At 30.8% G+C, this 24,374-nt stretch overlaps 1 protein-coding gene across 1 annotated transcript in view; it reads right to left on the minus strand.

Annotated features, from left to right (window-relative positions):
- The window catches only part of LOC149908689 (cadherin-89D-like), a 43,201-nt gene extending 19,146 nt beyond the window's left edge, over positions 1–24,055 (minus strand). Inside the window, exons 1-4 of the mRNA XM_090102149.1 lie at positions 23,904–24,055; positions 18,191–18,324; positions 4,675–4,774; positions 482–668 (exon numbers count right to left, since the gene is read on the minus strand). Of these exons, the coding sequence (XP_089958275.1) occupies positions 482–668; positions 4,675–4,774; positions 18,191–18,242 (339 nt within the window). The 5' untranslated portion in view covers positions 18,243–18,324; positions 23,904–24,055. The remainder of the gene's footprint in view (positions 1–481; positions 669–4,674; positions 4,775–18,190; positions 18,325–23,903) is intronic.
- Positions 24,056–24,374: the final 319 nt, after the last annotated feature.

Consider the following 24,374-nt stretch of genomic DNA (forward strand, 5'->3'; position numbering starts at 1 on the left):
TGGTACATATTTCGCAATAAAAGGTAGCCTATGTTCTTTCTCGGGTATCAAAATATCTCCATACCAAATTTCATGCAAATTGGTTCAGTAGTTTAGGCGTGATTGAGTAACAGACAGACAGAGTTACTTTCGCATTTATAATATTAGTATGGATTAGTACGTCATACGAGTACCTTCCTTAAAATGAAACCTACAATGTCAAATTATTTTCAAATATAATAAAAGTAGAAAATATTTGGGTTCGATTCCTGGTGGAGACGAAAAAAAAATGTCTCGGTCTGGCGGGACACAGAAGGCTGATCACCTACTTGTCCCTAAATAAAATCGAACAGTGAAACAGATGCATGAATATTGTAAGTTACTTTTTATGTGAAAGTTTGTAAAAAAAATGTGAAAAATAAATAAATTGCATCTGGCATCTGCCCCTTACCCCACTAGGGGACAAGGGACTTCACTTTTCATCTTAACAAAAAAAAATTACCAAATCATCCCCCTCATCAAAGTCACAGCCCAGTCTGAACTTAACCACGTTCTGTGGGGTGTCGCTGTCCACCAGCTGGTCCACGCTCTGGGCGAGCACCACGGCCACGTGGGTCCGGTTCACGTCACGGTATGTGAACAGGTGCGCGTCTTCTTCCCGGTCTACTGGCTGGAGGAGCAGGTTCTTTCTGGAATTCGATAGAAATAGATTTAACTGATGGTGGAAAAGGATTGAAAAGTGGATGGTAGTAAATAATGCAGGCAATGTTCATTTACAACTGGTGTTAACAAGTGATATTCCTTTTTTTAGGATTTTTTTAAATCAACTTTCCTCATGTAAGGAGCAACATTAAAGGGTATAAAATATACAAAACAAAAAAAAATATTTATTTAGACCTTGATTTAGACAATAGGTACAGATAAAGATATTATTTATTTATGTATAGTAGATACACACTACAGAAACAATTTTACAATTTTTTGGGTTCGCTTAAAAAAATTAAATAGATAGGTACCTACCTAAGCTACCTAGTAAGCATAATCCTATTTAGAATGATTTACAAAATCATTAATTATTAAATAATAATAAAAATATATTTAAGATATTTTGGTTTTGAACACCATTGTTGTAAGGAAATTGTATTTTTATAAAAAAAAACTTACAGCATCATTTCATAATAATTATGTAATTATATAATAACTAGCGGTCCGCCCCGGCTTCGCCCGTGGTACATATTTCGCAATAAAAAGTGGCCTATGTCCTTTCTCGGGTATCAAAATATCTCTATACCAAATTTCATGCAAATTGGTTCAGTAGTTAAGGCGTGATTGAGTAACAGACAGACAGACAGAGTTACTTTCGCATTTATAATATTAGTATGGATTTAATAAGCTTTTAAATTTTTACGAATTAGCTTTGTTGGTAAAAGCGCCATCTATAACATTAATTCTAAACTTCTAGCATTTTAGTAGAGACAAAACATTTTCATAAAATACCACAAGATGACGCTAATTTGAAAGCTGTCCATTCACTATTAATTGATAAAAGTTTAATAATTATAAAACAAAAATAACAATTTTTCGTTAAATGATCACACAAAAATCTTATAATGAATAGCTTAATTATTCTCGCAAACAATACTGAAAGGAATGTAGGTGCATTCAATAAACTTGTCTCTAATTGCGTGGCAGTGGTGGAGGCCCAATATCAGCATGCAAATAAAAGTAATTAGACCGAATCGATATAAATCTAGAACATTACCCGGGTTCGTTAGACAAGTTTAAACAACCTTGTAATATGGCTGGCCCTATAATATTAAAATGTCCGCCAATCTCAAAAGGGAATGAGGTAGGTACTACTTAAAAATTAATAATAAAGAAGTGTTTGTATGTTTATAGTTTCACTCATGTTGATAATAATAAATTAAGTACATTATAAACTTGTTGTATGTACCTCACTATTGAGGTACACACAACAAGTTTGTGCCTATGCACATCAGAACTAAATATAGGTAATTTACTTTGCAATTTTTTGATATTACGATAGTTAATAGAATTATCTGTAATTTATACTTTACCTTTGAATTTTGAAAGTTATTAATATTCCCTAAAATATACGTAACTGGTAGGTAACATTCTAATTCTTAACACATCTATTTTTAAGCTTCCACTTCCGGTAGTTTCATATTTCAAAAAATGTGCAATAAATTAACAATTTCCTCAAACACCAAAAATATTTCACGCTGTCGAGTTTTGAAATCTATAAAACACAAAAAAAACATCACATACATAACTTCCTTGCTTAGTTCGCAAAAAACCAAACAAAACAATGAAGTTATATCAATTTTATTAGTAATTAGACCATAATATTATCCAATTGCAGTAACACACGTAATGTTACAATGCGTTACTTTCAGCGCGAAATGTTCTCTATTAAATGTCTGTGAATGTTAACACGTTGTAAACGAGCGGGCGAAACGCTAGCGAACGAGCGGTTCAACCGCACGTTTCTCAGTTATACTCATTATCCATATTATACGGTCTTAATTGAAAACTAAACAGAAGAAAAAGGCAGGCAATTAAAAAAGATTTTGATTTTCAAAAGCATATGTTAAAACTTAAAATATAGTAAAAAGTGAAAATGAAGTGTTTAAGGCACATCATAATGAAATATTAAATTATTTCAATTGTATAAAAACACATTTTTAAGTTTTTTTTTTAAATCTATTCGTATAAGCATTGAAAGGCCTATTTCTTATATTTTAGTCCAGCTAATAAGGTCTTTAAACCGCCCGTTTACGCACAGTAGCTGCCTTTTACACTTTTACTATCACTCTTGTGTAATATTGACGTTGGAACTGACCATCTTGTCCCCAATATGAAAGGTTTGTCTATATGTCTACAGTCAATGGGTTAAGCACTTTTGCTTGCGGTCAGAGCTTTGATGGGGCAACTAATCGATGTCAAGTGTTACAAAGGTGGAAACTATTTTTGAATAGAAAAAATTCGATCATTAGGCGGGATTCGAACCCGCGTCTTTCGTCAACGCCTTCATCGCATTTGAATTTTGAATGCTATAATATTTTACGATGTAAAATAATTAATAAACATATTCTCTGTGTGTGTTTTTTTTTTTTTCTTATCAAAAATATAATTTGATAAATGCATAACACAAGGAGAAAATAAAATATTACGTCATTTATAAATAAGTAATGAACTAGATAATATTCATACATGATTATAATATTTATTAGAGAAACGGAAATTCAGAATAATTTCCGTATTTATTTTTATTTTTAGCCATAATTGTTATATTATGTCATTAAACTGAGGAATAAATTAATGAATTCTTTATATTGAACTATCTTACCGCCTGCGGCTTCGCCCGCCTTTGTCTAAAACCTAATAAATTATATGCCTGCCTGCCTTCCTCTTGAATCACTCTATCTATTAAAAAACAGTTCAAACCAACTGTATAAAAAAGAAAGTTATGGTTTCAAAGTGTAGGTACATAATAATATGTAGTATAGTAAAAATATTTTTAGGGACCTACCTAAGCTTATTAAATGTTAGATATTTTGTATTAATTGTGAAATAACGATAACCGAATTTACATAAATATTATGTGCATTTTTTCTTTCATCAAAATCTACCAAGTCATCAAAATAAGTTAATATTTTTGAGATATTTTCCTCAATTATTGCGTTACGACCAAAAAAAAACTCATAAGTCTTTCAACAAAATTAGGTGTTAAGTGATTGAATTATTGAGTGAAATATGGTTTCATTGTAAAACTAGTTACAGATAATTGACTAATAATATAATTTTAAAAATTGCGAACGATATAAAATAATATTTCTAGACTCGTTTACTTTTTTATCTTTGTTACTTTTGTCTGATTTTGAAAGCTCCGTGTATATAATATCAGTAAGACATTAATAATTTGCAGGGAGATACTTTAGTTTAAAATTACACGTAAGCATATTTTGAAATAAAACTTCTTTAGGCGCGTTGAGAGTAAAATTTCAAGGTCGCGTCATGGAAATACCGTCACGTCACGATTTATGTATCTTTGAATTGGCACATAGGTACGTTTTTTTAAGACCAAGCAAAGCGGCGGGCGGAAAGCTAGTTATATTTTAATTTATACTGACATAATAAATACGAGTTACGTTATAAAATTAATGAATTATTCCACGTGTCACGTTATGATATAATTATGATTTATTTTCATTTTACATTACATGAAGTATCGTTCCGTAAATGTTTGGTTTTTGAACGAAAACCGCACGAATCGCGTGAGCTGTTTCTATTGAATAAACATTTGCTAACATTTTATGTTTTTGAACGAATCGATAGAAAAAAATATTTAATTCAGTATCTTGTCTACATTGATTATGTATGGTCATGCGAAGTGCATTGAAATCATGATCGATATTTATAATGAAATATCTAATGATTTATATTTTAAATTATATTCTGCTCACAGAAAAAGATTCTGAATATTACATATGGTGAAATTTGTTTTTACTATAGCTCAAATGAAAACGATCCCAACGCGTTGTGACAATCACATGAAGACCACATAGAATGATGAAAAGGCATAACATGTTTTGAAAATTAATATAACATTTACCCTGACCGTAACCTTGACCACGACCACGACTATGAAAATTATTATATGTAACTACATACCTTGGATGTACTTCAACTTGTAATACTTCATCCCCAACGTTTAGATTTTCAGGTATCCTCACGAACTTTAAATATTCTCCCACGGGATAGAAGTTGCAACCTGAAAAAAAAAAACAAAATATTCCATAATAATTATGCTCTTTGTTCCTTCTTCAAAAATTCTTTCACGTCATAGTATATGTATAAAAAATTTAAAATGTGAATCACAACAAAATGTTTTTCAAAGAAAGAGAGAAAATTTAATGAAAGACGAATTCGTCTTTTTACAATAATTGTAATTATTAGTAACTTAGCAAGTATCGAAATTAGGAAATGTTAAAATAACGTCTTAATGCGCCACTGACTTCCAAGCAATCATAATTATACGCTATCATTACACTCAAATCGCATGTCAATCTTTAAAGTGATGGATCACCACTTATCAAATAAGTTAAAAAGCCTCTACAATTGATTTAAAAAAATAAAAAAAATAAAAAAATAAAAATTTCTTTATTTGTTTCAAAAAATTTTTACATAATATTGTTACATATGTTGCATTGAACCCCACACTAGGATCCCCTGTGTTGTGAGGCTCAATCTCTTTCATCATATTACATAACAGAACAACAAAAAAGAAATAATTTGGAAAATCCAAAAGTGCACGCCTCATAATTTTTTTTAATAAATATTTATTAATTATTATTTTTGTTTATTTAATAACAATTAAACCACATCGAATCAGACCCTGAAAAATGAAAGGGTTCTATTCCTGAGCATACTCAAGCGTAAGAGAAAAAAAAAGACTCGATTAGTAAAGTATTTCGGTCGCTATCGTGTTAACAAGAAAAAGGATCCGCACATACAGACACACGGACGTCCAAGACAGAACTTTTTTAAACTGTTTTTTAACTAGTTTAAATAACAAAAATGACATCAAAAATATCATGAACGTTAAAAATAGTGTTTTTTCTTAATATGTGTGTGTATGTATTATCTTACAAGTGCAATGTATGATACATAAAGACATTTTAAGTTTGAAAAATCAGATGTTTTGCGCGAAGTGACAGTAGTACCCACCTCAACGCTTCGCTTATGAGGCGTGCAATATGTACTTATATAATATATTTTAAACAAATAATTGCCATTTTAAGTATTGAGAGTGTGTGTGTGTGTATATGCGTACGTGTATATGTGTGTGGGTGGATATGTTTATTTTAATATTCAGTAAATGTTTAAGTTTATATTTTAATCAAGAAATTATGGTAACGAGGTTTTCAGTAAAAGGAATGTGTAAAACAATAGCAATGATATAGATACGTTTCGTTGGGAAACCGATTGTCCCACCGACCTATAGCCATTCTCTTGTCAGGCAAAAAATGTATTAATTGAGCAAGTGGTACGTGTGAATATTTTAATGGCAGTATTGGGATTTGGAGGTCTCTACATCTATTAGGAGCAATAGGAGAGTAGACGAGCTAGTGTTAAGATGAAGGTAATATTATTATACTCAATGTTTCAGCTTCAAAAACATTTAAGATGATGTCAGTCTTGTAAATTAAACTGAGCTTTTGCGTTTTTGGATGATGCAGTTTATGTTAATTATGAGACACTGGAATATGTTGATGAAGTATTAATACATGGAGGAACAAAAAACATTGTATCTTAACGAAACAAAATCTGAAAATAAAACGCCTCCATCGTAACATAAACCACATTATATTATGTCCGATTATTTTTCATGATAAAAGAGCGTTTTTTGATGCGTAGGTATATATCTACTTGAATAGGTGGCGTAGGTTTAACTTTTAAGGCGGTTACGTGCAAGCACGTTTACCCACTATCGAATAAAAATCAATATTATAATGAAGCTACCAAATAAAGGCATAAATTACATTTAACTAAGCTTTCTTCCGAACTGTTAAATGTATCTTCTTTATGGCGCATATCTAATAAAAATCACTAAAACCTAATTGAATTGGGATTGTTTATTTTAAAGAAAAAAATTACGTCATGCAATAAAAAATTATAAGTTGTTATTTATTGATTGTCTTTTCACTTTCAATATCTGTGGTTTAGGCGCAGCTAATAAAAAGTAAAGTAAAACATAATCTTTAATGTTTATTCAACAATTGTTATTAAGGCTGACGCGGTTGGTTGAACGCTTCTCTTTTTGCTTTCAACGAAATTCGCGGCTAGATGAACCGTAACAACCTTAATAAGCCTTGTAATTACTGCTCATTGGTTATTAAAATAAGGGGAAACAGAATTGGCAATGTTTGCTTTTTGCTGTAGATCACATCTCATTGTGAAATTTTGAAAAGGTAGTTATCTTTTCTTGATCAAAGAATGTGTTATAAAAATTTCCGCCTCAATTATTGGGATTGCTGCTTGAAGAAGTTTGCTTTTTTATCTATATCTTAGTGTTTCATCAAAATATTGAATTATATTCATCAACTTCTTTGATGAATATATTGAATTTTTTAAATGTAATGAAAAAGTAGAGAGCTTCTACCTACATCTTAATTTGTAATGTTCCTAACTCGTGGCACGACGTCATATTTTTAACTTTTTCCTGTTAGCAAACATTCTATAACATAGTTTTCGGTTCCTATATTGTTGTATTTACGTTCCTTGCACATTACTTCAGCCATGTGCACTGTAGCATCAAGAAGCCCATCGATTTCATCGTAAATCATCATTGCAAAACATTCCCTTGCCCAATGCGTATTCAAATTGATGCTATCATTATGGTTTTGTCTAAACTCGTCACGGACATTATTTTGCGCAAATGTTGCGCATTGGCCATGCTTTTGAATGACGATTTTTAAAATCGAAAATTTCCTCATGGTGTTCAATTTTTTTTTTCGATCAAAGTAAGTAGGAAAAAATGCAAACTTGGTCCGTTTCTTTATTTACCTATCACAAAAACTTCCGAATTTCTTAAGTTAAAGGTAGAAGTGGAAGTAATATTGCAAATTAAGTATTTAATGAATGTCAGTTCATTGCTTAAAGGTATTTGAATAAAAAGCAATCGTTTTGCATCATCAGCATATTGTTATTCGTTACTGTTGTCATAAATTTCTACCCCAGTATCAGGTAAAGGTCACCAATATTACTAAATAACGAGTCTTCAAAATTTAGAATAATTTAATAGTATTCTATGATGGTCATAGAAACGGAACTAGGTAGTGATGCTATCTCTTCGCTAAACAAATTACCTTCACCATAACGCGTTAACAATAGACTTTAAGCAAATGATTATTCGAAGATCTTGATAGCTATTGTATTTCTGTTTATCGCATCTTTCCCAAGCTTCACCTTATAGTTTCCTTTGTATGATATTTTCTAGCATATCATTTTTACATAACAATTTATGGTGATGCTGGGTCTTCTCTGTGATGGCTCAGTTGATTCCTATCTGAAGATTTTTTTCATCAATATGGAAATATTAGGCATTGTCTGTATTAGTATCTAATAAAATCTTTAGTATCATCCCTGTGAGGTCTTCATTGAAATATAAATCTTATTATATCTCAAGAAGAATAAGCAATTTCATCCTTGGCCATAAAATTGGCTTTTAAATTGTTTATTTATTATGTTTAAAATATTTTCCAAACTAGCATTCTATAAAATGGCCTGTTTTAACAAAATAATGTTTTCTCTCCAGGCATCGATTTTATAGGAAAAGTATAAACTATCGCGTCTCAGTCAGGTGTTATCTAAATTACCTAGCTCTCCACAATCTCGGTTCAGATAACAGTAACCACCGTTAGAAGGGCTAGCACTATCATTAGGGTTATTGACGTTTTTCTTACTCAATAAGCAGTTTTTCTCCGATTATAGTAATAGTCAAGGAAAGTTCTTAAAGCACGCTCGACTGCTTGAATGAACGAACCTTTTTGATAAAATGACTACGGTACAAACTAATCATTACAAATATCTTGTTTATTGTAAATAACATTTTTTTGATAACAATTTTGTAAGCTTATTAATATTACAGATGTATTTCCGAAATTACTTTGTTTGCCCTATGATTTGGCTCTATGGATTGATTAAAAATCAAGCTATCAACAATTTGTAACCACGCTCACAGCCACACTGCACACAACTAAATGACTTCACTATAAAGACATCATGAACCATAAGGTAATCACTAAAATGCGGCGTGAAAACCTACACTGCATTCCTAACCTCAGGATTTAAATTACAGGAACCAAATGCTCAAGACACAAGGCCTACATTATGCAACTAGACTGCGCACGCGCAGGGAAAGCGGTGGAAAGTTAGCATTTACATATCGAGATAACTGATTCTATAATTTGTGCTTGTGACGTATTATGTAATTTGATTGCAGCTATTAATTACTATTAATCTACGTGGATATGAGTTTTGAATATTCATAAGAACGTGTTTACTAAACGTCATCATATTATGATTTTTATCAGCTCGTAGGTATTCTATCTAAAGTTACACCATTATTTTCATGTGGTTTTTAGTAACTAAGTTTAAGCAACATTATATTCTGGTATATAATATATTATGGTAACTAAATAATAAATGAACTAAAAAAATGAGAAGAAGAAAATTTTTACACAAAATCAACTTTATATAGGCGGATCGACATCACTAAGTACCTAAATATATTATACTCAAAACATTGGCAACTGCTATGAATATCAATGCTAATGCGACTCTAATAGTATGGTATCACTGTAATTTAAATGTTCGATAATAAGTTCAATATTACTTCAAAATATAATTTTATCACGTCGCGTTATAAATTAGAGTTGCTTCAAACAGACACTGTTTGTAGTGAAATCCATCACTTAACTAGAAACCACGAGATCACTGTAAGCAATTTATCCAACGGTTAAGTTAATCTAATAACTTAACTCTGTGCACACTTATAACCTAGTTGAGGCTTCACACGAGACTTTTTATGACAAAGAACACGACACGATTTTCAAAGCGTAGCTGCTATTGTTATTTGGACGGAAATAATAGAGAAATTAATTGATACACTAGGATAACTTTATGTAGATTGATAATTAAATACATAATAGATAGAAATAAACAATAAAGACAAATCACTACATAGTATAAAACAAAGTCGCTTTCTCTGTCCCTATGTCCTTTTGTATGCTTAAATCTTTAAAACTACGCAACGGATTTTGATGCGGTTTTTTTTAATCGATAAAGTGATTCAAGAGGAAGGTTTTAGTATATAATTTATTAGGCTTTAGACAAAGCGGGCGAAGCCGCGGGCGGTAAGCTAGTTATTAATAAAATAATTCTATAAAGATTGGACAATCACTAATGACTTGTAACGAAACGAGATTCGAAGCGTAAATCATAGTCATTATTTATTTGTAAATTGATGATGATGCATTGACTAAATTCTACAGCTAACCGACATATCCTCATAGTAATTTCACCGTATGTACTTGTTTAATAATAATAATCACTTCATATTTAGCCTGTTAAGAGTTAAGACCCAACTTAGCTATATCATGGCATTTTAACTCATTCTTCAAACAAATCCCCCAAATTACATTTGCCATCATCAAATCTTATCCAATTATTATACACATCTCTTATTTCGATACTATCACTGACCTTACGAAAGGTCAAGATAAACCAAAAATCGATTCTAAACTGCAAGTGTGAGTATTCTCTTATACCGGTTTGCGGCCTACCACGTGCCATTTCATTTAATTTCACTCGCATTGAACATCTTTACTTATAAGCCCATAACCTTATTCGGTTACGTAACTCCGTATGTATCAAATCTCACTTTTACTACATCGGGAGATTTTTGCTTGGAAATTATAATATTGACGGTTGTAGCGTGTGAACGGACTTTGATTATAATTTAACATTTATTATTTCTGACTCAAGTGTTTAAGATTTTAAATTTAGTAGAGCTAATTGTTAAATACCTTTTAGATGTGTTATAGACTGATTAGCTGTCCTTTATTATGTTAAAAATTATTTAATTTGACGGGAAATATAGAGAAATTTAGTGAAAAATGATGTAAGTAAAATAAGAGCAGTAATCTCTTACTGCATAATTCTATAAATCCAAATGATCTTAGGCGGAAAAATTACATCGCCATTTAAAAAAGCGAAACACATGATAAAAGTCCAAACACTAAAGTCAAAGTTCTCACAAATGATATAACCAAGATATAACAGTCGAATGACGGCGCAGACCCGCAGCCGGACGAAACGAAAGTAAAAATTATCTCAAAGGTTCAACATTTCGCGTTTTACATAACTCCATTTGTATCACATTCCCGGCATTGTTCTCCTTTCCGCTAATTTCCGGTGGCCCAGTACGAATATGATTTAATTCATTGCATAATTAACCGCAGACGTTATAATGTTACATCCGTTTCGAAACATTCCGCGTTGACAATGCAATTCTTGCTCAAAATGTAAATTAAAATTCATAGATAATTGCCATGAAATATGAATCAGACTTTTGAAAGGAGTCTTGATAAATTGCTAGTTTTAAAACTCTGAAGTAACTGTTCTTGCGACCTGGCTTCAATGTCTCAACAGGTTTAAGATTAGTCCGCAAAATATTTCCAAAATTAATTAGGATTAAAGTCGGACTGCATTCTTTATCAAATCAGAAATGAAATTTATGCATTCTCGTTCATTTAAACGAAAATAAAGGTAAAGAAAAAAGTTCAATAATCCCAATAAGTAATCCAGGATTCCAACCATGTCAAACTGTCCTATTAGAATTTTGGCAACGGACATTTATGCAACACAAAATATGATGTGATATTATCTCTCACAATCGATGCGATTCGAATTTCCTAATCAAAAGGTCAATAGAGCCAACAACCTCACTCATAATTCTTTGCATCGGGAAGTAAATTATAGGATTTCCGACTTTACATGTTTATTCAAATCAGTTACATGTATTTTGTGTTCCGTACATGAACGCAATGCCGTTTCAAAGAAGTCTTATGAAATAGTATGTGCATATTTATTTGTACCGCTATTAGACCAGTTTTGACACATCCTTATAGTTCAGTAAAGTAATTATTTACCGCCATGTCCTCTATACCGTTAGGGATTTTAAATTTTAGAATAGTCTGCCATAAAACAGTTAAATGATAAATTAATTCATTGATAAGAGCCATAGCGGAGACATCGATTAAAATTAAAATAGCGATGGAGTTGATGACATAAACAATAATGAAAGACGAATTAAAATAATTTGCAACATAAATGCTAATAAGGCCACTAGGTTGCTACCAGGCATTAAATTCATCATAGTTGACTAAGATGTGTGTACAAAGTAATATGATTTACATATTTAGATAATATCCTAAACAGTTTATTAAATTTTAGGTACTATTAATAGATGGGTAATGAGGGATGATATAGCTAATTAAATGATTATCCAGTCATAGAACATATTATATCAAGTCAAAAATGCCATATTTTCATACATTGTTGAAAAATTTTAACTGACAGAACTATACATAACACTACCAGAAGTTGTGGAACCGTCTATAAACGTTTTAGGAGTCACAATATAAATCTAAATCGACTCATCAACTGCACCACACTTCCACATGATTTCCTATCTCCATACGTCATGTGCAACTCAGGCCAATATCATAAATGATCGAAGCCTTCATCTACCGCTAGGGTCGACGAACTTGGCAAAAACATAGGAAGCATGAGCAGTTGCCACGTGTGAACGTGTTTCTTGTATATCCGAGAAATTGCGAATACCGAGCGCGTTCCGCATCACTCCGGCATGCGTTTTATAAATCGCTTTTGATAAAGTCACTCGCGCGCAGGTAAAGGGCCTGGGGTAACCCTAGATAGGTTGGCCATAGAAACTTTCGTTCAGGAAAAAGGAATAGACTGCTTCCATTTTTTATTTACTATTATCATTAATTCATGGAAGATGCAATAAAACTCTTCCTAGCTAGCAAAATCCTGTATGAAGAAAAACATTTTCTACTTAGAACATGTTTAAATAAGAACAGGAGATACATTTTGTTAAACTGATTTGAATTAAATCACGTAAACATAAAACTTATAATATGAATGCACGATCATTTTTAAATTATGCATATTATAAAAGACTAAACAGTTAATATAACAAAGTAGCTGTTATCGCAAAAAAGTCAATAAAATAGCCATTCAGGCGTGCATTGATATACATAAATAAATAATTAAAAGCTTGTATTTCTACTTAAAATGCTCTACACCGCGTTAATTATGTTAAAATAATTTCCCTTACTTAATGTGTACAAGGATTTTACATGTTACGTGATACGTCTAGAATATAAATGCATGGCTTTTCCTGAATATTTATCATTTTTTATCTAATATTGTTTCTATATAATAGCTCTATCATTAACAGCTTCTATATGACATTTTTGCATATAAATGTCTACCTGAAATCTAAATAACTGTTTTTCTGGAGTGCTTTTAGAAATTTACATGATACTAAAACAAACTGTTTCTAAAAGTTGCCTGCAGTCTTTCTGCTTGACTATTTATTTGTCTGTTACTCTGTACAATCGTCTACATTCTACATAATTATCATTCTTGTTCTCACTACTTGTAATATATTTATGCATTCAACTAGACTTCCTTAGGAAGCGCTTTTAAACCGTCACATTACATCACGATCAGATACCAGTTCAAGTTTATAACAGCCGACAAGAAAGTTTTGTTGCTCTTTTATAATCAGATAAAATACAGTTACTACAGTTTTGTTTTATTCATAAAAATATGAAGACAACAATCATCTTAACAAAATTTATTATATAGAAACAAAGAACCTGACTGAAAATTTTCCTTTCTGGCGCCTTTTTTTAAATTTTATCTAGCTATGACACGCGGTTTTACATGCAGTTAAACATCCATACATACAGTCGGAAAACATAACCCTCCTTCAGTCGCAGTCGAGTAAAAACTGTCCAACTGTCAACATTCCATACATTTACCGTTCAAAATATTGATATTCATTTATGCTTCAGTCGAATTTTGAACTAAAACAAAAATTAACATATTGTAGAATAAAAAATATATTTTTAGCTAATTAACTATCTTTTTTAAAGTGTGCAATTTTATGCGGGTATTAGCTGATTATTAAGTCAGTCGCGATTAATATTTAAAATCTCTTTAGAAGTCATTATTATCTAAATAATACATATTAATGTGTGCGTGTGTAAACATTATGCATATTGAATATGCAATCAGTTTTCAAGAAATAAAAAGTGTAAAAAATATAAAAAACCTGATACATATAAAAAATAAAAAGTCTGTTATACTTTCTGCGAATTTAAATAAATTGAAAAATTGACAATCATATTGAAAATATCATAATGACCCACAAGAAGCTTCATATTTTACAAAATGATTAGTAAGTAGGCCACTAATATCTTTGAAATCGTCCAAACGAATTGAAACACAAAAGAGGCATAAATCTAATAATGAAAGTGTCATACCCCACAAAGCTGTAATTATTTTCCGGACGTGTTTCCACAGACAAACAAAGAAATTGCAATACAATGTATGAGAAAAATGCCTTTGGAACATCTCACGATCGACTTTTGGCCACTCTTTTAAGCCAATATCTATCTTATTTCCGTCTATTTAAGGTCCAATTTGAAACAACAAAAGAATAGATCTTGAATTTTATTCATAAAATCAATTTTGAACTTTATATCGTTGCAGTAAAGTCGATTTGCGTCTAGCTTGTTATAAGTAGAGCTTTTATTGAAAACAAATTAAGCCTTATTACAATTACGTAAGGTGGCAAATGTTAAACTATTTGTGTTAAATGACACGCGGTTTCTTCAATTAATTATATGGCTTAGAAATCTATGGAGTGAAATTGTTTAGTTCATTATTTGCACGGATTAGTGGTTTGGTGTGTACCGTAGTAATTGTAGTAATTGTGTATAATCAATCATCGTGTTATTGTTATTAATTATTTGTTTAGTTTTGTGTTTCTCCTTTGAGATTTTAGATTAAAAGGCGGTTTTGCTGCTGCTATAACAGGGGAGGGAAATTTTGGAAAACGCATGCTTGCGATATTTTGAAATAAAAGCCGCGGGGGAAGAGCTATAAGTTAAAAATGGGCATTTTCAACTTATTTCTTAGTGAATACTGAGTTAGTAAGATGAATATATTAGATTCCAATCCACGTCGATAGCTTTCCCGTAGCAAATTTATTTTAATGTTTCTGTTCTAAGAAGACATAAACTTCACTTAAAGAACACTGCCCAATACTTATTTGTAAGCAGACAAGATATAATCTTTGTATTAAGGTTACATAACAACAATTACACAATGATTATTGATAATTTTGATAACTAATATCATAAAAATATCAAATTCCTCATAATATTAAAGAGTTTAGTAGTTCTAAATTTAAAACTTATATAAAAAATGTACTAGTTCAGAGAGCCTATTACAGTATTAAGGAATATATGGACGATAAAAACCCATGGAGGGTTGTCGCGTAAAAACCACAGGACAGTTCTTTGGCATATTACTATAATATATGATGTTACATATGTATTTTGAAAAATTAAATTGTAAAACTGATATGATTAAAAAGAGCAACTATGGAGTTTCTTGCCGGTTCTTCTCCGTAGATACTGCTTTCCGAATCGGTGGTAAATGTTAAAAATATGTAATGACGTTTCAAAAGTGCTTCTAGAAGAAGTCTAATTGAATAAATAAATGTTTGAGTTTGAGTTTGAATAAGTATTAGTGATAAAATCCAGTTTGTCAGGAAATGGCAATCAGAACATAATACATCATCCTCAAAACAACTGTACACTTAAGTAGAAACCAACATATATCCTGCATTTATTCAATCGATTGCTTCATTATTGCAAATACTATTATTAAATTAAATTATTATTTGAATGCTTATCGTTCCGGCTTGTTACTTTCATTAAGATAAATATGTTACAATTATGTTATTAGTCAGGAAAGATGTTTCAACACTACAATAATATTAAAACTTTTAATTTAATTAAATCATGACTTATAACAAATAAAAAAATATTTAAAAAACAAAAACTTACAAACACGACTGCATTCTTTTAACCACTTCGAATGTCATAACATTATTACATATAGTTACAGCATTAATTAACCCAAATTAGGCAGTAAAGGTCAAGCCTGTAAGCTTAATTGTAATACAATTCCTAACTTCAGGCTGACACTTATTCACAAATATCAAATAGAAAAATAGAATATTGTACGGCCCATCCCGAGGATTAAATTAAAGACCCAACCAATGATCTTCAACCTATACAACAATGTATTATGTAAGTACCGATGCATTAATCTAATCAAATATTAAAATGTCGTTAATAACTGCAAGCCTCTTAAAGAACGTTATAAAAATAATCTTGCAATAAAATCTAGCGTACAGTTAACGATATTTAAAGGTACAGTAAAATGGCACATAAAATGGTAATAACACGTTTGTGCGAGGCATTACGGCTAATTAATGAATTTCACTGCGACAGATGGATGTAGGCTGCACGTTGTCATTACGATTGAGATCTGTTTCGCTCTACAAAGTGGTGCCGTGAGATATGGCGGAATGGGGACGAACACACGGTTTATATCATTTAATTTAAATTAAAAATAAATCAGATTTCATGTTTCTGATGATTACATGATTGCTGAATATTAGGAATAGCGTCGGGGCTAGGATGCATCCTTTTGGGACGCCAAAAAATAATTAAGTTGCTATAATTGTTAATATTATATCAAAGTCTAATTTTGAAGATAAAAACGTAATTTTAGACATTACATATACACAAGTACAAAATACTTTCGTACCGGTCTATGTTTATGTTCAAAATTTGGGACCAACAAAAAAAATGTAAGTATACCTTTGCTGCAATCGTTACGTAAGATATTTTTTTCCCCTTATTTTTTCTGTTTTATTTGTTCTAAATAATATGGATCGCGACGACGTTCATTGATGTTAATATTATCAGAGCGTCTATCAGTCATTACTCACATTCCCAAGCCATGTGATGCTATCACGGCTCCCCATAACAGTACCCTTACAATGTCACGCTACACCACAATTACCTCATAAAATCTCTAAACAAAGCATCTCAGATTATCACAAAACAAATCATTTTTCTTCAAATAAGTTCCGCTATGGAGAAAGTTGGAAAGCCGTGAACTTTTGACCATAATTAGAGTATTTACAGAATTGCTGGCATAATATTAAATTGTGTTATGCAGTATGTTAATTTCGAGTGTTTTGGCTACGTTTAATGTCACGAAATTAACTTAATGTGATAATAAGTTTTTCAAGAGATTGCAGTGACTTCTGCTAGCGGTGTCGCTACCTTGTTTTGTATTACACACGTGGATTATGCCACTTTATTATCATCTCTCGACTGTGTAGTTAGATATAAGTTACATATTATGTTTTATTGACATTATTTTAAAAGAGCAACTATGGAGTTTCTTGCCGATTCTTCTCCATAGATAGGTACTGCTTTCCGAATCCGTGGTAAATGTTAAAAATACTATGTAATGACGATTCGAAAGTGCTACTAAATAGTAGTCTAATTGAATAAATGAATGTTTGAGTTTGAGTTTGACTTTCCTTTAAAATAATTTGGTAGAAAAAAATTTATTCATAGTTAACTAATAACATTATCAATTAAATATATTAAATTAATATAATTAATTCGAATGCGAATAATAAAGATAAAATTGTAATCGATGTTAATTCCTTACAACTTGTTTATTTTACAATGTAATTACTAATTACCATTAATATAACATTTCTTACTATTTCACGGGTTCTTAGCTCGTGAAGAATTAAACAATTATTTTGATAAATTATAAAAATAATGATAATGTTTTTTTACAATAATTGCAACAATTATTGTAAAAAACATTATCATTATTTAAAACACTAAATGGATACAATATAAATGTTTATTTTCTTTAAAGAAAGTGTGAAAGTAATGTGATCTTGAGGTTAAGTGAGACCAAATTCAACTTAATGATATCAGTAAGCGCCTTGCGTGACTTATGTTCAGTTAAGTGCTGTACAAAAAGTAATGTTAATGGATAAGTTATGTATACGTTTGTGACATAGAATAAAATATCATATTATCCGTGTAAGAATACAGATGAATAAAAGTACAATGTCTGATAATTTTAATCAAGAAATTTTTTATAATTTAATTCAAAAATTATCAATTTTCCAGGAAAACCGTACTTTTAACCGTATTTACTTACATTTTTTAAGAATTATAATTATTCATTATGTATTATTCTAATTTACCCTATATATTAACTAATACAATAAACGTGAAATATTATGAGGATTTTTTTTTGTTCCTCTTTCACGGGAAAACCACTGAACCGATTTTGATGATAGTTGGCATTTATGTAGCTTACATACCAGAATAACACACGAGCAAGTTATTTCGACTGTGAAAATGAATATCTAGTAATTAATAATATAACTACATATTATTATAATACTCACATTGAATAACTCCAAGTGTGCCCAAAAGCACAGTCAGTTTGATGGCGCGCATGATCACTCTCTTTTGCACAGTCGGTTAAACACAGCACTTACACATATGTACACATATAACTTTCATTTTTCCCGGATCAAATCTGTGGACAATAATAATACAATTTAATTAAATATTATTTCTTTAAAGGAACCTAGTTGTTGCAAATTCTGATCTATGCTATTCAGCAAGTTTTATATTTTTAATTAATTTTTATAGCAAACTTTTTATCCAGAAATGTATTTTATTTGCCCTTTATTACGTAGTAAAGTAATTCAGTAAGATATGCCAAAGTATGTGATATGCTACTGTATGTTATTCGCGATCTTAAAGGTCTAAAGTGTTCAAATATGCGCTTGGAAAAGCTACTCGAATAAAATAATATTAATTGAAGTGTGAGTTTTGATACAAAAAATAAATTATAAAATAAAAAATGCGTCTTTATCAAATGCAAAATACGAAAAATGGTGTTGAGTTTGAACTTGCCATTGAGTTTGAGTTCATGTTTACCATCTGAGCGGTATAATCAGAATAGCAGTACATATATCGCGTGACTTCTGCCATTAATTGGATCTATTTTAGCTGGCAGTTTACCGGTACATGTCACTTTAGGGCCGGCGCCCACTGCCGGCACGGCGTGGCATGGCAGGGCAGAGGATTTTATTACTAATGAAGTTATTTTGAATCTTATTTCAATCAGTTTAAAATTCAAGTTACTTTATTTCGATGCCACGATGCCGCGACGTATCGCAGGATGCTGCAGCATGACGCGGCACGCCGCAGGATGCGGCGGAATGACGTGTCTTGCTTTGGGGTCGAGGAATTATGATTGCTAGCTAGTTGAAATAAGGTTGAAACTTATGCAGCATTAGTGGGGCTTTTAGCAGGATGCCACGGCATGCCGCGGGATGCCATTGCACGCCGCGGGATGCTCTGCCGTGCCATGCCGTGCCGTGCCGGCAGTGGGCGCCGGCCCTTATGGTATGTCAGGCATCTTCAGTTATCCGACTGCGAAGAAGGGTTCTGTTTTTAAAGTTTTTTTAATATTACTTATGTTTATTTGTTTGGCACGTGCTGTCACTTTAACGATTGGATTTAAATTCGAGATGTGATTAAACTGGTTTTATTATAATGATATCCCATACCTACACGTTAATTTGCATATTTTTAAGATGATTTTTTTTTTCGCCAATATCAAGAAAGGTATCAAAACAAAGGATTTTTTAAATGAACGAATAAAGTTAGTTGTAAACGTTTCTTTATTATTGGTTTAAATAATATTCCAACTTGTTCATTTTCAATGTACAAAAGTGTAAGTTTTTTTATATCTTTTTTATCATTTTTTTCTCAATATTATTTGACGAGTGAAGTCAAGCGCACAAGCTAGTGTATATAAATTATTGAGTATTCAATGGAGTATAACAGGTGGAGGTTTAACGGCACTTAATAGTGGTCTCACTGGAAGAAGCGTTAGCTAAGACCCTGCAGATATTATATTCTATTTATTTTCCTAACATTTATGTAATATTATTAAAAATTACAATTAATTCTTAACATTATAATACAATTAGTACATATTTCAATTAGAATTTTATGATATTTTTTTATGTGGTTAATGTATCTTAATTTTTTTAAATACTACTGCAAGTTATAAGAAATAGGACTGATTATGGAAAGAAGTAAGTTTGTTACTTTATCACGCAAAAATTAATCGAATCTATAAAAAATCGGTACAGAGATAGATTACAGACTGGTCTTATGTGTCTATAAAACCATAATTAAAGCCGAGCTGATAGTATACTAGCACAGATCAAATGCTTGGACGAATGAATCAGGTAAAATTATAAACTTCAAACACTGGCCTTATCACAAGATTCCATCACGTAACAGACAAACAGTTACTTTTTCAAAATGTAAATAAAACAGACGTAGCGGGAGGCCAATGAACACAATTAATTATGATTATTTAATAATGGCTGGCGGAAATAATGGTATTATGTGGATGCGATTGTTTTAAAGTGTAGCTTTTATGGGAATTCTTGGTTTTATTACGATTGAATTACGATTGAGAGACTAGGTTCTATTTGAGTTAGAGGTTACATTTTGAATTTGATTTCATATTAATAACGAGGACTTAATATAAATACGTTATATTATTATTTTATAACAGTGCTTCCACTTAAGAAAAATTTGTAACGTTTTAAATCTGACTCAAAATCAGTATCGTAGCTTGAAATAGTTATGAAAAAAAAATCAAAACACTGATATGCAGACACGCATTGATCTATACATATTTATAATTATTAGTAAATCGTCACACAAATTTGAACCTAATGCACACTATCTGCATCAGGATAATAGTTAAATAAATCGTTGTTTAACGGTTTTTACAACACAGAAGACAGAGCGGATATTTTTCAGAGGTAGAGCCTCTACAATATGTGTTGCCAGCTTTTAAGGTGCAATGAATAAAGAAAGGAATGAACTGGATAGGGTGAGGAAAAGGATATGAGCCTTTCATGTTTTCTAAAAGTATACCTACCTATTACCTTTATTGATGGACGCAGGTGAATAATATTATTATATATATAAAATTATCATTTAACATAACTTTTTACAGCTGCCATGAGCTTACCTACTTAACCTTAAAGGAAGAGTGAATCTGAAGATGTTTTTGAATAGTACCTAATGACCCTACCGCTTCAACTAACACATAATTTAAAATTATAATTAATTTTAGCACATTGAAACAAGCGAAGTCGCGGGAAGATAGCTTATAATAAAATGTCTAATTTCCGAATGTAGGTACATAGCTACATAAATACATATAAATAAGTATAAAATTGAGTAACAACGGTATGCGATGCAATTAACAGCCAGTGACCCATGCGATGTTATTTAAGGCTTTTAAATTATATTTCTACTAGCTTTCCGCCCGCAGCTTCGCCCGCGTTTCAGAGAAAACCCCGCATAGTTCCTTTTCCCGTGGGATTTCCGGGATAAAACCTATCCGATCTTTCAAGTTGGATCGAACTGCACATGGTGTGCGAATTGTATTATAATCGGTTAAGTGGTTTAGGAGTCCATTGAGGACAAACATTGTGACACGAGATTTATATATTAAGATTATATGACACTCATTGCTTACTGTTCTTACTTAATTTTTAGGTCTATTGGCTAAAGCTTATGAAACACTGCCTATAAATTCTTATGATTATGCAAAAATTAATTTTCCAAGAGGATTGAATAGTTCAAGTTCGTAATAATACAATAAGTAAATATTTTATGAATTTAAAAGACATTATTTTTTTCTGGTTGCGGGTAATTTTTGCAATCCATACTAATATTATAAATGCGAAAGTAACTCTGTCTGTCTGTCTGTTACTCAATCACGCCTAAACTACTGAACCAATATGCATGAAATTTGGTATGGAGATATTTTGATACCCGAGAAAGGACATAGGCTACCTTTTATTGTGAAATATGTACCACGGGCGAAGCCATGTGTATAAGTTAATTTATTTCGCAAATGTTTCTGTACAAAAAACTTTAATGTTACCATAACTGATATTGCACGATCAAGTTAACAAAAGACATTAAACTTTATGACTCCAAAATTCTATCAATTATGGAAAGATAAAATTACTTTCACCAGTGGTTATTGCTTTGAAAGTAAATTTCAAATTAATTTAGATTAAATTCGACTTATGTAACAAATCTATAATTCTCTCAATTTAGCGATATTTTTAAATCGCCTTTCTAACAGTTTTTTTTTTCAAAAAGGAAACCAATAATCGCTACATTAACTCGACTACTACATAAAGTAGTAAGGTTATGTTTTAGCGCCATCGTAATTTCTAGGCATAAAATACTTGCATAATTCTTCTCTATAGAAGTTTACTGCATTGATAATGGCACGTTTTACTTCTAACTTTAAAAATATAATCCGTCCCTATGTATGCTTAAATCTATAAAATACACAACTTATTTTGATGCGGTTTTTTTCAAAGAAATATTGATTCTCGCGGAAGGTTTTTTGTATATAATTATTAAGTTTAAGATTGATTTTATAGATAAAGCGAGCAAAGCCGCGGTCGGACAGCTTGTTTTATATCATTTTAACAAGCCGAGTGTTTTGTTTTGAAATATATGGGCTATAAATGTCATTTAAACGTCCGCGTCGGTTATATTTTTGTTGAAAGTAATGAACATGTTCCGTTTCAAAATATATTAGAGTAATAAAGCAATGAATAGTAATTAAGGTAATATATATATTATATATTTTATGTGCAACGGTAGTCGTTGTCAATTAGTTTTTAGGGTTCTGTAACGAACATAAATGATTTGTATCGGATAATATCATTTTGCACGTTATATTTTTTTACGAGTCAAACTTAAATTTTATACAAAAGCTATTAACATTTTTTTTAATATGCACTACATATATGTACTGTAAAGTCTCAATTGTAATATATTATAAATGGTAACTCAAAGGTGACTGACTGACTGACATAGTGCAGATCTATCAACGCACAGCCCGAACCACTGGACGGATTGGGCTGAAATTTGGTATACAATTCTACCCCCTAAGGCACAAAATCGGGGATGAAAGTTTGTACCATGAAAATTTTCATTTTCCACGCAGGCCAAGCTGCGGGCAACTTCTAGTTATCTAATAAAACATTGTGTGTACTTTTTTTAAGATACATTTAATTACTTAAGGTTTTCTATGTACATGCGACACACACTTGGCAGGTTTATTTAATCATATCGTACCAAAATATTCAGTTCATATTAAATGAACATCTAAATAAAAAGGCAATTACTATTCACACGTTTTTTCTTTATGTAATAAAAAGTGTTCATTCTATTTTTTATATAATTAATTAAGAATTCTTGACCATTTATCATACTTATATAATTTTGTAGGTATATCTTAAGTATGTACGTTACGATTAGATAAACTTTATATGATATTACAATTTCATTCATACCGTAAGCTTTTGATATAAATCATAATACCTACCTACATAAAACTCGAAAAAAATATTAATTAACAAGGTAAATCATATACTCTTATGTAGAAATTGTTCAAGTGTGCGTGTTAAAACAGGTACTTTGTATTCATGTATACAGAAAATTATATTTATATTGTACTTTTTATGATTTTCATTTTGTTTTTGATTCTAAACTTAGGTAATAAATAGTAAATAACCAAAATAATTTGGGTATATTTAAAAAGTAGGTCGTTTTAAACTGTGAACGGAAAAAAATATTCGTATTAGCATATTTTAAAATAGTTTATGAATAAAATTATGTATTTGTGGATGTATTTTTTATTTTAAATCTTTATTTTAAAACGAGAGTGAAAAATAAAATTAGACAGAATATATTATAAACTTATTTTACCATTCTATCGTGTAAAAGTATGTTATATATCTAGAGTAAATTTCAGTTTAGTGTATTTTGATTTTTATAAATAAAATGATATTCTAAATAACATTGCTTTTTAAATTCATTATAAAATCAAGTACCTTATAGAACTTTCTTCACTTTAAAGTGCACATTTAATATTTTTATTTTACAATTTAAGCGCTTAATAAAAATATAAAAATTACCAATTAAAATATTTTCTATTAAAAATGTTTACTAAATTATTTTCTACAATAAAAAAGAACTCACCATCAACGAGAAAAAAATCCAAAAAATGCAACAAAAAAATCACTCAATTTGACATGAATTCTAAACGTCAGAAAGCGTCAAATCCGTTGCGCGCGCGCAGCTGTCACCCGTGCGCTACCCGACCACAACTAGCGACTGGGCTCACTCAACGCACTACCATAGCCCGCTTGCACATTAGAAATGCGAACTTTTAACGGATTTAAAACACGCTTTATTTTTGGTTGGAGTCAAAATTTAAAGAAAATACGGGTTTTTACTGCGTGTTCTTTCGCCTTCTATGATTGGATTTCTTCTCATTATATTTTACGGTATTACTTATTTTGCACCTACGATTTTACTGAGCAAGTTAGAATCAAAATAAATATAATTTATTAAAATAATACCTATAGTTAAAAAAAATTGGATTACAATACTATTTATTTATCTACACAATTATTTACACCAAACATTTATTTTATATCAGGTGTTACT

This window comes from Colias eurytheme, chromosome 5 (assembly GCF_061535395.1).
Source record: "Colias eurytheme isolate Ceu_HAF_F1 chromosome 5, ilColEury1 Martin Lab GWU primary, whole genome shotgun sequence".
Taxonomy (NCBI): Eukaryota; Metazoa; Arthropoda; class Insecta; order Lepidoptera; family Pieridae; genus Colias; species Colias eurytheme.